At 40.8% G+C, this 20,174-nt stretch overlaps 1 protein-coding gene across 1 annotated transcript in view; it reads right to left on the bottom strand.

Moving 5' to 3' along the window:
- Positions 1-20,174, bottom strand: part of HAUS8 (HAUS augmin like complex subunit 8) — a 792,482-nt gene that overhangs the window by 725,446 nt on the left and 46,862 nt on the right. Inside the window, exon 2 of the mRNA XM_044054770.1 lies at positions 10,056-10,120. Within this exon, the coding sequence (XP_043910705.1) occupies positions 10,056-10,120 (65 nt within the window). The remainder of the gene's footprint in view (positions 1-10,055; positions 10,121-20,174) is intronic.

Raw genomic sequence — 20,174 nt, 5'->3', positions numbered from 1 at the left:
TAAAAGAGGCACAGTTGGGGGGGTGAAGAGGTTGAATCTGACACTGAGGTTGACATACAGCCATCCCCTGAAATTCCATTAGACACAGCTAGTAGGCCTACACCTACCCATTCCAGTGAGCCTACAGACATTGGACAGGCGAAGGGTGAGACAACTGATCAGGGAAGTGTGGTTGCTGCAGCTTTATTGCCTATTCACTCTCACTGTAGCCAAGTGTTGGCGAGGTGCCATGCAGGAGGATTGTTAAGGGTGCTTAGAGGAGGCCTGCTGTCCATACTCCACCTGATCCAGGTGTCTCTTCCTGTGCCACTCAGCATATGTTTAGGGCCGTCATGGAGGCACAGGCACGTTCCCATAGGTGCTCCAGAGAAATGCTTAGGGTTGTAGATGTGGCATAGGCTGACATGCATGACTGCATCCGACATGTTGGCGATTCAATGGATCAGATGAATGACACACTGAAACAAGCGGTGTCTGTGATGGAACATCTGCTGGGAGGGGGATGGCATCCTCGTGGACGTAGGTCAGCTATATCATCTGTTGTTAGCTAATGTGGCTGTGCCCTATCACACTGCCACAGTGGCAGTACTTCCACTGCTCTGTCAGTGGGTGAGCTGTCCACACCTAGACATGGCAGGCCATGGGGTACCGATCCTGGGCGTACATGTGAGACGAGCTCATCCAGCAGACATCAGTCATGTTCAGGTAGCAGCAGTGCATCTGACGGTCTGCGTGGATGTGCCAGTTCAACTCCTGGCACTGCCAGTTCCCACGGTCGGGGAAGACAATGATGAACTGCCACCTCAACCATGTACGGCTCACACCTGTCCGACATACCAAGACACAGCTAGCACAGAGCTTGGCTTTGTTAATGCAAAGCCGCACACATACACACACACACACACACACACACACACACACAAAACAGTTATATGGTTAAGCCATGCAACTTAAAACTCATTGTGTCACATTGGCCATCTGTTGGTTTATCCAAATGTCTGCCTGCTTCTCTTTCTTACTCACACACACACTCACTGACCTTTTTGTGTCACCCCAGGCTTTCTGCACCCCCAACACCCTGTGCATGTGATGATAACTGTGCCATGTCTCCATTTTGCATCTTTTGGATTCAGGGATACATAAGCTTTGTGTCTTATGCTCAGGGTGCACAGCTGACTTAGTGCTTAGTACATCTGCATTTTTGATGTTGAATTGGTAATTGTACCTTCGACTGATATTGGTCTTAGAACATTAGGCAGTTGATAAAATCAAAATTTTCTAACTTTATTGTGAATGATATTGTGAGGGTTGTAAAATCTGAAACTGCAATGTGTATCATTACTTTCTAACTTCTCTCTTTAATGATTTTCCAGTATAAATGTATGGTGCTAAAATGAGGCCATGCAGTGATCTTCACTACTTTTGAGAGGTATGACTGTGTGAATCTTTGATGCCTGAGACCTACTACTTAATGATGGACACAGGTTAAGGTCATTTCTGTACAAATCTCACACCTTTTACTTGCTTACACTACCAAGTAACAAAATGCAAAGATGACAGTCATTCACATTATTACACAATACACTCCAGGTTCAACACTTACCTAATAAATCCAGCAGCTGCAACAGTTTTAGTTCAGGGCTGACTCTGTCCGATGCAAGAAGTACACAGCTAATACATAGGAAGGCAAAGGTTGTGAGAGTTGCCTGGCATCAATGTTACTATATGTATGTGTATAGGAGGAAGGTTTTAAGCCCTTAGTTCATGAGTGTGCTTTGCTTTGTCTCTTAGCCAATGCAAGGACATATTGAGCACACCCTTATCTACCTACACCCACAGTAGCTACTGTTTCCCCCTCTGACTCCTCACCTGAGTGTGGCTGTGATGAACATATCATTGGTGGTGGGATGTGTGCTTCTTCCTCTTGTTGATCCTGCTGAAGCTGTTTTCTCGGGATGATGTTGTCTTGCATGGCACATAATGTGAATATTTCAGTATATGTCTGTGGATTGAACTGCAGGGCTCTCCCAGATATAGTTAAAATGGCTTAGTGGTAAATCACTGTGGTTATGGTGTGCAGGGTCCTGGGTTTGAGACTTGCAAGGGTTGATTATTTGGGTGGGAGGTTGGCATAATGGTTAAGGTGTTTACCTTACAAACATAAAGTGCAGGGTTTGATTCTCACATAGGATAATTGGCTAGGCTGAAAATGGCCCACAAGGGCAGTGGAGCCTAGTACTAATCTATGAACCTATGAATCTACATATCTAGGTACCGGAACCGTGACATCAGCAGCCCAAATGCACGCTCTATATTTCTGGTTTGAGTATGTACCTCATTATGGTGTTCTTTGGTGGGGGTGTGTCCATTTCTGATGGGTGACCTCAGTCACAGTTCCAGTGTATAACCTGCATCCCCCAAGTAAATGACCCTGTGGGATATTCCCCCCTAGTGAATATATTTCTCCAAAGTACAAACAAAAACTAACGGTTTGTGTCTGACCAACTTAGCTGATGAGTGCAAATTGGGGATGGTCACAGCATCTCTAAATGATGACAACATCCTACAAGAGGGTCTTACATAAGAAAATGATTGGTGCCAAATTCATGGTCTTAAACTCGATGCAAAAAAATGTATCATCATTCCTTTTGGTAAAAGTGAATATCTGGTGCAGCTGGGAGACGTGCCAGATATGCGAGTCATGGTAACTACCTGGGTTGCCAGTACACACACTCAAGATGATTCCCTTGGCATTACATGCCACAGTGTTTACCTTGTTTGCGTGGCTGTGAGTGGCTCTACACACCGTGTAAAGTCACTTACTGAACCCAAAATGGTGCATTATGCCACAAGCACACAGTTAAATGGACTGTGTAGGCTTTACTGAGTCTGGCTGAAAGTTAATGACATTTTATGTCAAATGAAAGCTGAAAAACATGCATAATTATATAAGGTATATATTTCTTATGATTTAATTAGTAGCCCTATATTTTAAAGTGCCTTAGAATCGTATTTTGTCTAGTAGTAAACCATAGTGTACAAATAGTTGAAGGCAAAATAAGTGCTGAAGGAGTTGAGGGATGTTATGTTATGTTGGAAAGTCTAGTTTCAGAAAGTTAATGAATTGTGGCAGGTGTCTGTAGAAACCAAATTAATGAAATAAGGAACAGTTACACTATGGCTTTCTCAGGCTGGGGGGTGAAGTCTTACAAGGCTTTCTGTGAGCAAGTACGGATTGGTACTGAATGTTAAAAGGTTGAAGGATTATAAATTTTAACACAGGTGTCCCATGTTTAAAATGCATATTTGTGAAGTGTTCACATGAAGCTGTAAAGGAAAAGCATGAGGGTTGAAAATATTTTAAAATACACTGATTTGCTAAAAGTAATGCAAAGTCATAATTCTGCATGTATGCAGCTGTTATATATACTATATTTAGCTATATGGGTCCCTATCAGTTGCATGAGTTTTCAGATAGAGTATGATCGAATTTTTGAAAACTCAAAGCTTTTGAGTGGAGATCGCAGTACAACAGCAAGGATCAGGAAATTTACCCTTTTCCTCATTGTAGTGCAGTCTCGGAGTTTATTATAGAATTTGCAGGGGGAGTGGATTTTTCTGTGTTGTGTTTTTTTTTTCTGATGTCGGAGTTTTTGGAAACCTGATCATATGGTCTCTTCGATATTTTTTCAAGTTTCCAAAAAGTCAATCATGTGACATAGACTCATATAAGAGTCTGTCTATATATCTATAGATAGATTTGAAGCATTTTCCCTTTATTCCTTGGGACTGATACTGAAGATTTTAGCAGGCAGTCTCCCAGCACTGCTTATGGAATAAACAAGTACTTTGCACATCCGGAAGCATCATTCTTGACTGAGTCAAAATGTAAATTTCTCTTATAAAGCACAAGATGTCATAATATAAATATAAACATACATGGATGGATATAACTACAGACAAACAAATGTCTGTTCATATATACATACATTTGTAAGTTACGGAATTTGGTTAAGATAATCAGATCTAACTGCTGCCTTTTACTTTCAGTCCTACAGGACACACTAGTGGATGTTCTTAAAGAAGGCATCAATACAGCATGGTGGAATCCAGAAATGCTTAAATGCTTAAAGACAGGATACAGAGACCTGCATAAAGCACGTGTGCAGATCCCAAGTTACAGTTTCCTTGTACATACACAATGTAACAAAAACCTACTAAGAATAAAAACACGGAAATGACTGTAACTTAATTATATGAAGGAAAGCAATTTATTTTTACTTTTTTTCATAATCTCTGCAATCCAGTTCTTTTAAATATAAAAAAATGCCACGGCAAGAGATCTTTTGAAATAAAGGCATTGGGGACTAGCCTTAAATTGTCCTGCTCTAGTGAAATTACTTTTTCAACTATTACTGTGCTTTTCCTCTTCATAGATATCAACAGTGAACGCTCAGGACAGTTCAAGAAGTCACATCTCCGGTACTGCTAATCAGAGAGAATATTACTACAATTCCTATTTGCATACAGGGTGCTGATCAGCACAGAACGCAGAAAATTAGCTGGCCTGTTGAGAAGACAGAAGTCATCAGCCATTTAATCTAACATGCTGTTTTGTGTTAGGATCTGCACCTGGACTGAAAGGAGCTGTAATGGACAGTTAAGTTAGATAACAGCAGACCATTTATACTGACAGGTAAATTTTTGTGCTGAAGAATAAAATACTTTTTATTCTGAGAAAAAAAAAGATTTCAGAGTGCTTGTTGGAGAGGACAATTGTCCAGTCTTGCAGTCATTTTACATTTTTATTTTACAGTATTTGGCAAGCAATGCAGGGAAAGACAAGGAACAAGTTAACAAAAAAGCACAACAGACTCCTAGCAATTTCAGGGAGGGGGATAGAAAGACTGGTAACAACTACTTCACAGCCGTACCTGAATTTGGATGTTACAGGATAGTCGTCAGTGGATCCATGTTGTGGCATTTAGTTTTAGGCATTGGCATAATAGTTAAGATGATTACCTCACAAATACATGGTATAGGGTTTGATTCTTACCTTTGAAGGGAAATTGGGTAAGTTTCAAATGACCTGCAAGGGCAACTTGCCCGATACTTCTCTATGAACCTATAATATAATCAAAAATATGGAACTTCCTCAAGGGCACCCTCTACATTAGGCAGAAAAAGAAGAATATGAAATGAAATGTAGCAGGAGAATGTCAAAAGACACACGCAGCTCTAAACTGATGACAGGATTTTACCAGAAACACACTACTGGAAACATGTGATCTTTGACTGCAAGTATTAACCTTATTTGTTTTACTAAATACAATTCAAAGCCTCCCTTTATGGTTGAAGATGCTGAACATAATTTGGCAGATTATATGCAAACTACTGCATGCACATGATATGCAGATACAAAAGGAGAAAGGAAAATTAAATAATCCTATGTCAGCATGATTGCAACAACAGAATGCAAACAAATACTCTGACACTGATGACTATATCAAAAAGTCAACATCAGATTTTAATGTAAAATCAGTGTTCACACTTAAAAGAGATAGCAGAGAGAAACTGGATATTGCAGGTTAAGTATGGACAGCGCAGTGGTGCAGTGGCAGTGTTGTCGCCTCACAGTAACAAGTTCTATGGTTCGATTCTCTGCTGGAGTGCCTTCTGTGTGGAGTCTGCATGTCCTCCTTGCGTTTGTGTGAGTTTCCTCCGGGTGCTCCAGTTTCCTCCCATGTTTTAAAGACATACTTCTGGAGCATTTCTCCCCAGGTCTTTGCTGAAAATTGGCTTCGTTCCAAGTTGGACTTTCCCAGTAAACAAATGTTAAATAAAAAAACAAAAAAGTAAAAGAATAAAAAAAATATTAGTGTGTCGTTAGTGACATAATAACAAGTAATTAAATAGTACAAGGAAGACAATAAGATTCACTTATAGCACTATATCAGACTACAGAAGGCAGTTTTAAAGTTAAGAACGCGGCACGTACATGTGAAAAGAAAGGAATGAGTGCTGAACCACTAATCCACCAAGATCCTGTAACAGGATGATGAAATTAATTGAAAAATAGTAGCTTCACAGAAGTGACTTCCAAAACTGGTTTAATTCACAATTGAAACCAGTTTTGGAGTAACAATGGAAATTGTGAATTAAACCAGTTTTAGAAATAATGTTTTCTTGTGAAGACGGGTTCTTGGTTTTCCTTGATGCAGTTTTAAAGTCAAGCCTGGAAGTGAAGTTAAAGCAAGTAACACTGCCACAGGGTATCACCACTCAGCAGGTTTTAAGGACAGCAAAACTTTTTCAAAACCTGACTAAGTTAAGTAAGATAAAATTCCAACTTTGAAAATATTACGAGTTTTGAAGAATAGGTGAACAGGATGCAAATGGATGATGATGTTGAAACAGTCTCTAATGACAAGAAGACCTTTTGCTCCAACAAACATCCTTATATAGGTTAAGAGCAGTTGTGATGGCACAACAAAGGGAACAGAGGGCTTTTGATTAAGTTAAAATGAATTTAAAATTCAGAAATTCTGAAATATGTTCATTTATGGAAGCTAGGAATAATTTTACTTGGGTGTGGTGCTTGGCGCACAACAAAGGTCTGAGAAACTTACTGGATAATAAGGGGTTAATGACAGAACAGTTAGGTCAAAAAAGTCCAGGACTAAACAGAATTATTAAACTCCAAATATGTGACAAGGGGGGGGGGACAATACTGCACAAGCAGATAGCCTGACAATGCATAAAACGAGGCTGTTACAGCAAATTAAAAAAAAGATGTACTTATGATGGTATTTGCAGTTTCACAGAAACAGAACAGGACAAAAAAAAAATAACAGAGAGGCAACTGATAGAATTCAAACCTAACAGATGTTGAAAAGGTGAATCAAAATTCAAAGAGGAGAATCAAACATTTTATGTTTTCATTTTCAACAAAAAACGAGTCAATGATGGCATGCTGAGACGTTAAAAAATAAAAAAATGATGGCCAGTGAGATGGCTATTAAATGACTACCATTTAAAAGACATATACAAAGACTATAACGGTCCTAAGCAAGTAAGTGAAGAGGATGAGGGACCACAAAAACTTCCAAAAGAAAAACGATTGAAACTAGGAGTGTGGAAGCTCCCCCAAAGAGGTCAAGAAAGTTTGGCAAAAAGAATTACTATTTTGAACCTTTCAAAGAATAAGGTTGATGAGGTGTCCGGATCCCCACTTTTACATCCAGAGGTGAAGCTTCTAAACTGAAAGCATTCTTTGAGGAGAAGCCATCTGCCCTGAAATTAAAAGTCCCACTGCCACTAACAAAGGGTGCATGGTTACAACTCTGATAGTGCTGTTTCACAGCATGTTGCAAGTTCCATGCAGAACCTATAAACATCTGAATATGAGTAGCCAGAGTCAAGTAACCCAGTGTTAGCCCCTCCAATATTAAGTTGCCCAGTACTGGGTAAGCCCCAGTTGGATCCAGCAAAGGATAACAACAAAAAAATGTCAGTGGGAATAACACTGGACAAAAAGATTCCAAAACTGCAGACCAAAAAGTTCCAATATCACAGTGGATACACAGTTCTGCATAAGGTGAACCACCTGCAGACAACATAGGACCATCTTAAGTCAAAAAGGGGACTCAGTATCAGGATTACCATTGCAGGCTGACCCAGCATAGGAGGAGCCAATGGTTGGAGTCTAATATCCAAGAAATAATGGTGCAAACTTTCACAGTGGTTTTCAGGGCCTAATTTTCCCTACAGTACAAACATTCCTGAAGAGAAATGTGTGATCACACTGAATCCATCTTCACAGATCTCTAAGTTCTGGGAGGTGGGGAGGGATACAAGTTGTCTGCCTATGCTGAAGTTTCACAAAAGCCCTGGCCAGCTCAGCTCAGTCAATTATCAGAAGGGCAGGAGAATGACAGAATGCAGGAGAAAAAAAAAACAACCTTGAATCAGGCTTTGGGAAAGATAAGGCTGGATACACTTGTCCTAATGTAAACTGAACCACCACACCTGTAGAAGCAGTAGTCACAGATGAAGAATCTTCTACAATGGTTGCTTAAATCCTTGTTCCTGTAGAAGGGGACATGGTTTTAATTTAAATTTAATACACTGGGCCTTAGCCTACTACTGACAGTTTTAGCGAATTTCAAAAAACAATTCTTTTGGACTATGTTGTTTTCAGATGACATTGTGATCTGTAGTGAGAGTAGGGAACAGGTGGAGGAGACCCTGGAGAGGTGGAGATATGCTCTAGAGAGAAAAGGAATGAAGGTCAGTAGGACAAAGACAGAATATATGTGTGTGAAAGAGAGGGAGGATAGAGGAATGGTGAGGATGCAGGGAGTAGAGGTGGCGAAGGTGGATGAGTTTAAGTACTTGGGATCAACAGTTCAGAGTAATGGTGAGTGTGGAACAGAGGTGAAGAAGAGAGTACAGGTAGGATGGAGTGGGTGGAGAAGAGTGTCAGGAGTGATTTGTGACAGACGAGTACCAGTAAGAGTGAAAGGGAAGGTCTACAAGAGGGTAGTGAGACAAGCTATGTTATATGGGTTGGAGACAGTGGCACTGACAAAAAGGCAGGAGTCAGAGCATGACGTGGCAGAGTTGAAGATGTTAAGATTTGCACTGGGTGTGACGAGGATGGACAGGATTAGGAATAAGTATATTAGAGGGTCAGCCCAGGTTGGAAGGTTTGGAGACAAAGCCAGAGAGGCAAGATTACGTTGGTTTGGACATGTGCTGAGGAGGGATGCAGAGTATACTGGGAAAAGGATGCTAAGGATGAAGCTGCCAGGTAACAGGAAAAGAGGGAGGCCTAAGATAAGATTTATGGATGTGATGAGAGAGGACATGCAGGTGGTTGGTGTGACAGAGAAGATGCAGAGGACAGAAAGAAATGGAAACATTTGATCTGCTGTGGCGACCCCTAACGGGAGCAGCCAAAAGAAGAAGAAGAATTATTTTATATTACTAAACAGGCCTGGAGGAACCAGTCATCAGAACTAGAAGGAAAACCAAGAAAACAGAAACTCCATCTTATTATGCATGTATGCACAATAAATGATTACAGACATATGATTTGAGACAGACCCCATTTAGGACTAAGCTTTAACATGAAGATCAAATAATGTGATGGTATCTTCTTTACCTCCTGCAAGTAGGCTCATTAATTTAGGTACATACCTCAAAAGGTTCACTGCTGAGGAAATAAATAAGAAACATTTATCATCACAGCCAGCATAGGTAGTTCACTTGCGAAAGACAAACTTGTCAGAAGCCCAAGTTAGAACAGCTAAATGGGATCAAAGCCCAACTAACAAAAAAAAAAAATCAGAGGCAGGAATGCTTAACAGAAGGGTAATGTGAGTGAACGGCAGTAAAACCACAGCATGCTAAGGATGGGAATAGGCATGCTGGTTAAGGTGTTTACTTTACAGGCACACGGTATTGGGCTTAATTCTAACCTTTGGGAAGCATGGCTAGGTTTAAAAAGGCTCTTTGGATCATTAACCTAGTAATTATTTATGAACCTATATTGGATAGGTTTGGCATAATGGTTAAGGTCTTGTACCTCATAGGCATAAGGTACAGGATTTGATTCCGATCTCAGGTTATTGGCTAGGCTTCAGGCTTAAAAAGCAGAACCTATAAACCTAATAAGTCCAGAACAGAGTGATGGATAAGGTTGCTAACTTGCACTCGCAAAACCTACAAAAAAGGACATAACAGGAATGGTGTCTTTGTTGCTGTTTTTTTTTTCCCCAAAAGTTTTGCCTAGGGCCATTTACAGTCTAAATCAAACAAGCAGCATGAAGAAACCAGAAAATCAAAAAGAGATTCAAGATATTTTGTGATAGTTTTACCCGCCAAGGAGTGCATGCACAGCAAACAAAGTCATAAAGATTAATAAATGCTGAATTACACTTAACCAGATATTAATTTATGATCTTTAAAACAAATCACTTTTAACATATATTTTAAAGAATACATCTGCAGTTATTTTCCAGACTGCTGTAAAATACTATTGAGACTATTACCTTTAGCTTTCTTGAGGTGCATACTGGAACTGCTATTATCTGTGCCATCTCCAGAAGAACTCAGTCTAGGAAAAAAAATGAAAGAATAAGTCAGCCAGTGTACTAAGTGTACTACATCCCTGCCTACTTACACTTCAAATAATTAATTAAGGGTAAAGAAAGAAAAAAGAAAGTACGACAAGAAAAGGCATCTGTTTGACCTATTAGCCAAACCTAGCACAACATCATGGATCCTTTTCTGACTGGCACTTTACTCTTTTTCTTACTCCTACTTTCTTGATCTCATGCATTTTAGGTTCTCTGTTGCGTTTTGTAAATCTGTGCAGCTCCCTCAAACAAAGGTTCATAGGTGTGTACTAGGCTAATGGCCCTGGACCCTTTACAAGCCTAGCCCATAGAAGTGCCCTGGCATCGTGTCATCCAATGTTAGTTCCCAGTGCCTCTATCAAAGTAGGCCACTAGAGTGATCCCCGGGGTGAACCTTCTATTACCCCACCCACTCATCAAGATTTCTCTTGAAGAGGGACAGTGAGGTGCTCTGCTTGACATACATGGGAAGTCTATTCCAAAGCATGGGCAGTCTCTGGGTGAGGAACCCGTCTCTCCACAGCATGGGCAGTCTCTGGGTGAGGAACCTGTCTCTCCAGCAAGTTCTGTTGATTGTGGTAATGAGACTGAGGTCTCTGGAGTGTGTGGTGCGGAGGGATTGCGATTTCTTTAGATGTAACATTTCTAACAATGATGGGTCAGACCTGGCTTTGTAAGTCAGGCAAAGATTGCCTCTAAGTAGGCGATATGAGACAGAGAATAGCTGGAGTTTTGAGTATATCCATGTAAGACATGTGTTTAATGCCTAGGATCCTCTTCGTGAGGTACTTCTGTGGCTTTTCCTGCTGTTGCATGTGTCTAGTGAGGTACATGCCAAATGGGGCATTATACTCAATGATTGGTCTAATGAAGGAAGAGTAGAGAGAGACGATGACCTCTTCCTAAATGCAAAACCCTTGGTAATGAGATGTACCACACAGAAAGACTTTCTGACCACAGTGGCAATGTGGTGGTTGAAGGAGAGGTTGCTGTCAACCTGTGTCCCCAGATCTCTTATAACAGCTTCAGTGTTCAGTGGGCTCCCATCGATGTGGTAGTGGGAACTGAGTTTTTATCAAAGGGGACGACACATTTTCTGGCATTTAGCTTAAGACCATTGTTTCAACACCAGTCACTGATCTCAGTGAGGCCTTTCTGCAGGATGTCTGCATCACTTGGGGAGTTAATAATGGCTCCCAGCTTGCAGTCGTCTGCAAACTTGGTAAGCCAGAGTCCTTTTGTGTTGGCCTGGACTTCTGAGAAGTAGATGCCGAATAGGAGAGGAACCAGGACCGATCCCTGTGGGCCTTCACTCGTGACTGGTCAGCAGTCTGACTTGGAGTCTACTACTTTCACACTGTGTGTTCTATCTGTGGCACAGTTTGCAACCCACCTATTGATATAAGGGTTGATGCTTAGTTTGATGAGTTTATCAATAATTCCCGAGTGAGGAATGGTTTCAAAGGCCTTGGCCAGATCGAAGTAGGCTGTATGCACTGCCTTACCTTCATCCACAGCCCTGGTGACGACTCAAAGAAGTCAACCAGGTTGAGCAGGCATGATCTCCCTTTCACAAAGCCAAATTGCATGGGTCTAGAGTTTGGAGATTTCCTATATCTTTGTTAATCAGGTCCACAATGACACACTCCATAGCTTCACATATTAGACACATCAGGCTAATGGGGCAATAATTCCCAGGGTCTGTAGTTTTTCCCCCTTTATGGAGAGGGATGATTGTAGCAGTGCGCCATTCCTTAGGGACAAAGCCTGAGGTGAGGCTGTGACTGAACAGGGCACACAGACGTGTTGCCAGTTCACCTTGTAGTTTATGTAGAACACAGTCAGGGATATTATCGGGTCCCATGGAAGCTGTATTCTTGGCCTTGGACAATGTAGCTTTAACCTGTGCTGGAGTAATGCTGGGTGCCTGCCATTCTTCTGGTGTTGTGATGGGTCCTTTGGGGGGATGAGAGGGGTAAAGTTGGCACTGAATCTGTCGGCCAGTATGTTAGTATCTGTTGGCTCAGTATAGGAGGTACCATTGTGCAATAACTCAGAGCAAATCTGGGTATTGCCATGAAGGTTCTTGATACAACTATAGAAGGCTTTGTGACTGTTTTTAAATGTCTGCCACAACTCTAACTGCACAGCTAGATTTAGAGGATTTGATGACGGATCTCAATTTTTTATTGAAGCTAATAAGGGAGTTTTTCTAGTCTTGGGACTTCACCTTTTTCTGCAACAGTTTTTTCCTTCTGTTGTAGAGTTTATTAATGGCAGGGGACCACCAGATTGGCTTCCTTTTTTGGAGAGTGTCTTGGTTCTGTTGTGTATGGCTAGCTCCATGCATTTATGTACATGTTCGTACAGTGCATTGGTGTATGATTCGGTAGTCATGCAGCAATTTTCCATTGGCATGGATATGGCGGCCACAGTGGTGTAGCGGTTAGCGTTGCTGACTCACAGCAAGAGGTTCTCCGGTTCGATTCTCGGCTGGGGTGCCGAGTCTGCATGTCCTCCCTGTGGTCGCGTGGGTTTCCTCCGGGTGCTCCGGTTTCCTCCCACATCCCAAAGACATGCAGTAGGTGGATTGGATACTCTAAATTGGCCCTAGGGGTGAGTGTGTACATGTGTGTGCCTTCTGTGGAAGGTTGGGTGCCGGGCTAGCAACTCGACACCATAAAACTCCTCTGCCAATCATGAGCGGACAGATGATCCGCTAAGGTGACCCCTAACCGGGAAAAGCCGAAAGAAGAAGAAGAAGAAGAAGATAGATCCAGTGAAGTTAGCCACCTCTGTTTTTAGGAGCCCAAAGTCAGCTTTTGAGAAGTTTTTCAAGGTGGTTACCTTTCCAGGGGGTGTGGGTGAAATGTGGGATTTCCATGGTGATTAGTTTATGGTCGGATCTTATCAGGGTGGGACTGACTACTGTTGTAGACCAACAGTCACCCATGTTAGTAATAACCAGGTCAAGGATGTTGCTTCCTCTAGTGGAGGTCAGAATGAGCTAGTCCAAGGCACTGGAACTGATGAATTCCAGAAGTGATGGCCCAGTGTATTGGTGATTGAGTAGTTTTCCAGGTTGATGGAGGGGTAGTTGAAGTCTCCTAGTATGTGAGTGTTGGGATGGACCTTGATAGATTCCAGTGTGCTTAGGAATGGGGAGTGAGAGTCTAGGGACATGGTTGGGGACCTATAGCAGGCTATGACCTGGATCACCATCTTACCCAATGTTAGTTGTACTTGAAGTATCTCAGATGCATTATGCTGGGCTACTAGCTCGAGGTGTGCGTATCGTTTATGAATATGGAGACACCACCGCCTTTGGAGCTACGTTCATATTTCGGGGCCAAAAGGTGTGGAATGAGTTATAGCCTGGTAGCACAGGGGTGCTTTCTGCCGCTTTAAACCAGGTCTCCATTACAGCACAAATGTCAATGTTCTCCATTTTGAGGAGTGCTTCTGGCGAGTACATCTTGAGATTTAGCCTTCTAGTGTTGAACAGCATGACCCTCAGCTTGCACTTACTTATAGTTGTTACAGTGGTAATTTTGTCTTTGGAACACCGCCTAAAAAAGGCACTATAGGGCTGGCAAGAGCCTTAGCCTATACCCGGAAGCCCATGGGTAACAGATGCAGGTCATCTCTGTCAAAGCATCGAGGTCAGTCAATCATGTCATCCCAAACAGACAGATACTGGTTCCCCTTAGAATGACACCAGAAACTTAGCCAATTGTTGAAGTCAATCATTTTTTTATTTGCACTGTGGTATCATTCTGGGTGACGGAAGGACACTGCTCATAGCTAGTGTTATATTTGCCCGGGCCACATAATCTGAGAGCTCCACCATGTCTCTCTTCATGTAGTCCAAGGAGGTTTGTCTCAGGTCATTCACACCCACATGGACAATGACAGAGTCATACTTGTACTTGTTATGGTGTGACCTGAGTGCGTGTGTTATGTGTCGGATTCTGGCACCCGATAGACAGCTGACTGTTACCTTCTCCTTATTCAACCTAGTGAGTGGGACAACTGTGTGCCTCACTACTGAGTCACCTGTGATTAGTGTACTGGGCAAGGTGTTTAGCCTTAGGGGATTAGGTTAAGGGGCACACTGTGGAGGTGAGCTATGTGTCCTGTGGTTTGTGCTGTGTTGTGGTGGTCGAGTGGGTTTTTGTCTTGGAGTTCTCTACTGTTTGAGTAAATTTCTATTGTGAGCCTCCACCAAGGTGGGTGTGTGGTTTGTATTTTTTATTTGAGACATGTGATGGTGGGTGTTCTGGAGGGCTATGTGTTCCATGTGGTGTGGGCAGGTGTTTACCTTCTCCTCTTGACCAGCTAGTCCGGTCTTGACTGGAGAGTGTGTAGCTTCCAATTTGCCGATATAAATGTATTTCTCACAAGTCTGAGTGTTGGCGGGTAAGAAGAGAGGGTTGTCTGTGCATGAAGGAGTTGTTACACTGCCTCAGAATGCCCAAGTGCACCAGGTTAATAGGATAAATCACAGGGAACTGCCCTTCAATCATGCCAGGAGGGGTGGTCATAACTTAGTACTGGTCTATTTCCGTGAAGAATAACTAGTGCTGATGGCACTTAGGTGGGCTACAATAATTGCTACAAAAACCTGTTGAAGTGCAAACCGATTAAGCTATTTGAAGGGCAAAAGAGAAAGGACTAGCAAGATTCAAAGGAAAAACCGAAGAGCAGACTTTCTGGCACCAGTAATAGTTTACCTCGGGTCGGCACCGCTAGGCAGAGCTTAAAGAAGTGCAAACCCACATAAACGTGGGCTATTAAACCATAAAGTTGAAAGGGACGGAAAAACTGCCCAAATGGCCAATAAACTAAAATTTCTGGGCCAGAAACCACTCCTCTTGTGGTATATAGGGTACCTAGTGCTTACCACTCCTACTGATAAGCTAGAAGGCTTCCCTCCAACACAGAAAGGCTTGGGGGGCTCAGAAGCTTACAAACATCCTGGATACGGTAAATCTGTATCTGGACTAGACTGGTTACAGGAAAGGCGGGAAACAAGCCTAGAACTTTTTTTTTGTTTTTTTTTTTTTTACAAAAAAGCAGCTAAAACAGCAGTAATAACTCAAATGCAGTGCAAGCTAGCACACTTGAGTGTGTAGCAGTATTGTTATGGGACAAGACCAGCTTATTAAAATGTATATTAATCTCAGTTTATTAATGATGTTATAATATGATTGTTAAAAAGCAAATATAATTTGTATGCAGGGCTGGGAAAAATACAGCTTCATAAAGCCACAGTATTACTGTTCATTTTAAACTGCATTCTTTTAGTATGTAATAAGAGAGAATAGTATGTGTTGCATGAAGTGAGGCATTTAGTTATTACAAAAAGGAATTGGTTAGCCTGACACCTCCAGGCTAGGAGTGCGATGTTGCTAGAGTAGGTTTGAAACATCCAAGGTCAGAAATAAGACCCCTTGGAAGCAGGTGAATCATGTATAGGAAGGTGTGTTCAAGTGAAGTCTGAGGCGAAAATCACGAGAGATGAGGACATTTGCAAAGTTTTCTATAGGACACAGTCATTATAAAGTCATGAAATTGCATGAACAGTTTGATAAGAAAATGTATAAAATTACAGTTTTTGTATGTAAAGTGAGAATGCTTCATCAAGAATTATGAAGACCAACTCCCAGCGCTGTAAGAATAAAACTTCTGTTTGCACATCCTGAAGTGTTGTTCCTGACTAAAGGCATATAAGGAATGTTATTTATGACTTTAACAGTATTAAAGCAAATACAGTTTAAATAAATGCAATTAAATTAAAACAACTAAAAACAAGCACAGAAAGCAGTAAATTAGGAAACAATAAAAATGGAGGCACAGAGTATCAGAAAACAATGTCAGCTGATATATAAATAATTAAGTCAAGCAAAAATTAAGACAGTGCAGAACTCTGAACAGTTAAAAAGTGCCAAAAAAAATACTTGCCAGCTCTATATTTCCAGACTGTTTGTGAAGCACACTCAGAACACAAGGAGATTTTAGCAATGGAAGTAAAACACAGAAATTATACAATGACCCCCCCCCCCCTATTAATATTCCAAAACTTACACACTGATTGACCAGCATGCCCACTGTAGATCCCACAATATACCAACAGAAAAAGGTTCGGTCACCCGGACTTTTTTCCGTTGGTATAAAGTGTCCAAAACCTTTTTTTTTTTTTTTTTTTAATAAATAAAAAATAAAGAAAAGAAAAAAATGGAGCAACAGAGACTTTCTTTTCTCCATTGCTTCCGTTTCAAAGCATTGATGTACTGAGTATGCATAGGAACGCAAGTTCCATAAGCATGCGCAGTACATCAACACAAGGGAGCAGTATATCACCACCAGCAGAAGAAAAGTAATGCACAGTTATACAAACAAATTATTTAAGAAAAGTAAGTATTTTTTTTCTTAAATAATAATATAAGCAACAGTGGTTGTGGTATAATTTGATGTTATGGGAGGTTTGGTTTTGCTTCACCAGCATTATTCTCATGATTAAAGCTCATGATTAATATCAAATCTTAAATAAATCTTCACCATACCACATACCGCCAGTTATCGCTAATTATACAATGACCCCCAATAATATTCCAAAATGCACGGTGATGGCCATGCATGCCCGTTAAATCCCAATACATACTAACGGAAAAAAAGTCACTTATAACTTTTTCCATTGGTATAAAGTGTCCAAAACCTTTTTTTTAATTAAAAAAAAAAAAACAACGGACCAATGGAGACTTCTTTTCTCCGCTGCTTCCGTTTCAAAGCATTGATGTACTGGGTATGCGTAGGAGCGCAAGTCCCATACACATGCGCAGTACATCAACACAAGGAAGCAGTATACCACCACCAGTGGAAGAACAGTAATGGGCCGTTATACAAAGACATTATTTAAGAAAAGTAAGTTTTTTTTTTTTCTTAAATAATGTCATTGTATAATAGCAATAACCGACTCCGTGGTTGTGGTATATTGAAATTTACCCATGGCTGGCTTTATTTAATCACTCGGGCTTCGCCCTCATGATTAAACCACGCCAACTGTGGGTAAACCTTCATTATACAACGACTCCTGATTAATATTCAAAAACGTGCACGCTGATTGGTCAGTGTGCACATTGTAAATCAGAGTTATAGTAATGGAAAAAGGTCCGGTCGCCCGGACTTTTTCCATTACTATAACTCTTTTTTTTAACAGCAACGGAGAACGCAAGATCTCCATTGCTTCACACTGTCTCGCTATGTTAAACGAATTTAACATAGCGAGACAGCTTTAAGAAAAACAACAGAGATTCTCCGTTGCTTTTTTTAAAGCTGTCTTGCTATGTTAAACTCCTTTAACATAGCGAGACAGTTTGTAAAAAGCAACAGAGATCTTGCTTTCTCAGTTGCTTTTTTTCAAAACTGTCTCGCTATGTTAAATGGGTTTAACATAGTGAGACAGCTTTAAAAAAAGCAACGGAGATTTTCCGTTCCGTTGCTTTTTTTAAATCTGTCTCGCTATGTTAAACCCATTTAACATAGCGAGACAGTTTGTAAAAAGCAACGGAGATCTTGCTTTCTCCATTGCTTTTGCCCAGAGCTCTGATGTACTGCGGCACGCATGCGCAATACATCAGAACTGCCGCAGAATACCAGACAGCTGCAGAAGGGCAGCAAGAAGGCATTATACAATGCCATTATTTAAGAAAAGTAATTATTTTGTTTCTTAAATAATGTCATTGTATAATAGCAATAACCCACTTCTGGGTGTGGGTAATGCTGGATTTACCCACTGTTGGCTTTGTTTGGCCACTCGGGCTTCGCCCTCGTGACCAAATCACACCAACTGTGGGTAAATCCAGCATTACCCACACCCAGGCGTGGGTTATTGCTATAATATACCACACCAGGTCGTCGGTTATTGCTTAAATACACCTCAGGCAATGACAAACAGTTAAGATGGGCTGCCTCAACAACCCCCACCTGAAACTAACTTCTGAGCTACCCTGAGAAACAAAGTGCAGACAACAACAAAGAACAGAAACAATACAGCAAACATATAAATAATAAAATACAGCACAGTGCAAACTGAGTTCCAAAAAGTGTACTTAGTTTGGAATACAAGATGGGAAAACGTTTCAACTCTGTTCACAGTCAGGAGAATTTAGCTCTGTGCTATATCAGCTCAGTACAAATTCACAGAAATGCAGAGCTCCGAATACTTGGTGGAGTTAGGGAGAGCAGGGTTTGATGAGGGTTTGTCCACAAAAACCCTAAATGTAAAATAACTGGCCTGACGCACAAGTGCTAAAACCAAAACTAAGACACACAGAATAGCAGATAAATTTAATCAGGCTACTAACAAGCAGTAATAAGTGCAGAATAAGAGCACACAGAACAGCAAACTAATGTAATAAAGAAGGTAGAAGACTGATACAGTAAGAGCAGCTGAATAAAGTAAAGTAATTTTTTTTTTGTTAAGAAGGATGGAATACAGCACGATTAAGAGACTACAGGGGTTGTCCTTCCCAAATGCTCTCTCTGTACACAGTAGATAGAGCTGAAGAGATGGGACTGGTAGGACTGTCTGAAATCAAAACATGATCTCATTGTACTCAGTTGTGACAGCAAATCAGATGAACCCAGTAGGAGTGTTAAAACTCAAATTTACAGGAGGGGAGGACAATTCCAAAGCCACCAAGATAAATACCACAACAAGAACACGGAAGGAGGGTGGAAAACTAACTGCAGAGAGACAGAGAGACCACAATATTCAATGAAACAAACAGAAAAATAAAATGCAGTATTATCTGTAACACTGCAAGTTTATACTTAACTCAGCTTGTATTGCTGATAGATAACAGCCAGCCAAACAGCTCAGATATTTAGGCAGAAAATATTTTACCACTATTACATACAAGTGGTTTCCCTCACTCTCACTTTCAAGACTTCACCATTACATTTTTTAAGATGCCCAACTGCAATTGTATTCATTCTGTGAAGAGCTCCCCTCAAATATATGCAAAGCACTCTGTTCAACTACATGAGAAGCAGATTTATTGCCTAATAAGAAAGAATGAGCAGCACACAAGATTTGGTGGCCTTTTACAACATGCTCCAACTTCAACTTCCTTTTCCTCTTCTTGATGCCCTTGTCAGCAGCAACCCAATTTGGGTGGTCTCCACACATCTCTCCCACTTGATCTGCCACCATTCTCCCTAAAAAGTAATATCAGATTAGTGGCCAAGCATGTATTCATATGAAGTACAACTGAAAAAGAAAGGACAACAGGATGATGTGCCATTAACACAGAAATCAAGAGAACGTATAAGGGAGCCCTCCTACTGCAAAGTACTACATCAACTCCAACACCTAAATTAATAGTGAATACTTGGTATGATTTATTATTTATTCATTGGCATTTGATTATCGGAAAATTCCAACTGTGCAAAAGCCCATTTTCAGATAAGGTCCGGAGAGAAATGCTCCAAATTATCACAAAACATTTAAGAAAAATAATTTTATACTCTTAAAAAAAAATAACAAAAACATCTGCGGTTTAAATAATTATAACAAATTAAACATAATCTAAAAACACTGGTTAAGAACTGATACAAGGTATACCACAATTATTTAATATTTAGAGAAATTTGGGAAATTTTATAAAGAAATTAAAGGTAAAGTTAGTCTAATGCAAATAGGAATTGCAATATGAAGTGAGGGAAAAAACAGGCTTACAGTATACCAGAAAGAAAGCTGGAAAAGAGAATTAGATAGTAGTAAGGAAGTAACTGAAGAAGGGAAAGTAAGGAGATACAAGCAATAAAAAGGAACTTGTTCACATGTAGTGATACAGATTATCCTGGTATTGAGCAAGGACATTGCCAGATTTTAGCTAGGAAGTCTTACAGAGTGGTTTTGAAAGATGGGAGGGTAGGTATAGACCTGATGGATACAGGTAAGAAGTTCCAGGCCGTGAATATCGACAATGCACAGCAGATTTGCTAGGTTTGTAGACAGACAGGAGT

The sequence above is a fragment of the Protopterus annectens genome, chromosome 13.part0, assembly GCF_019279795.1.
Source record: "Protopterus annectens isolate FY-2018-M chromosome 13.part0, PAN1.0, whole genome shotgun sequence".
NCBI classification, from domain to species: domain Eukaryota; kingdom Metazoa; phylum Chordata; order Ceratodontiformes; family Protopteridae; genus Protopterus; species Protopterus annectens.
Note: the sequence above shows the minus strand (reverse complement) of the source record. Positions and strands in the feature narration are given on the sequence as shown.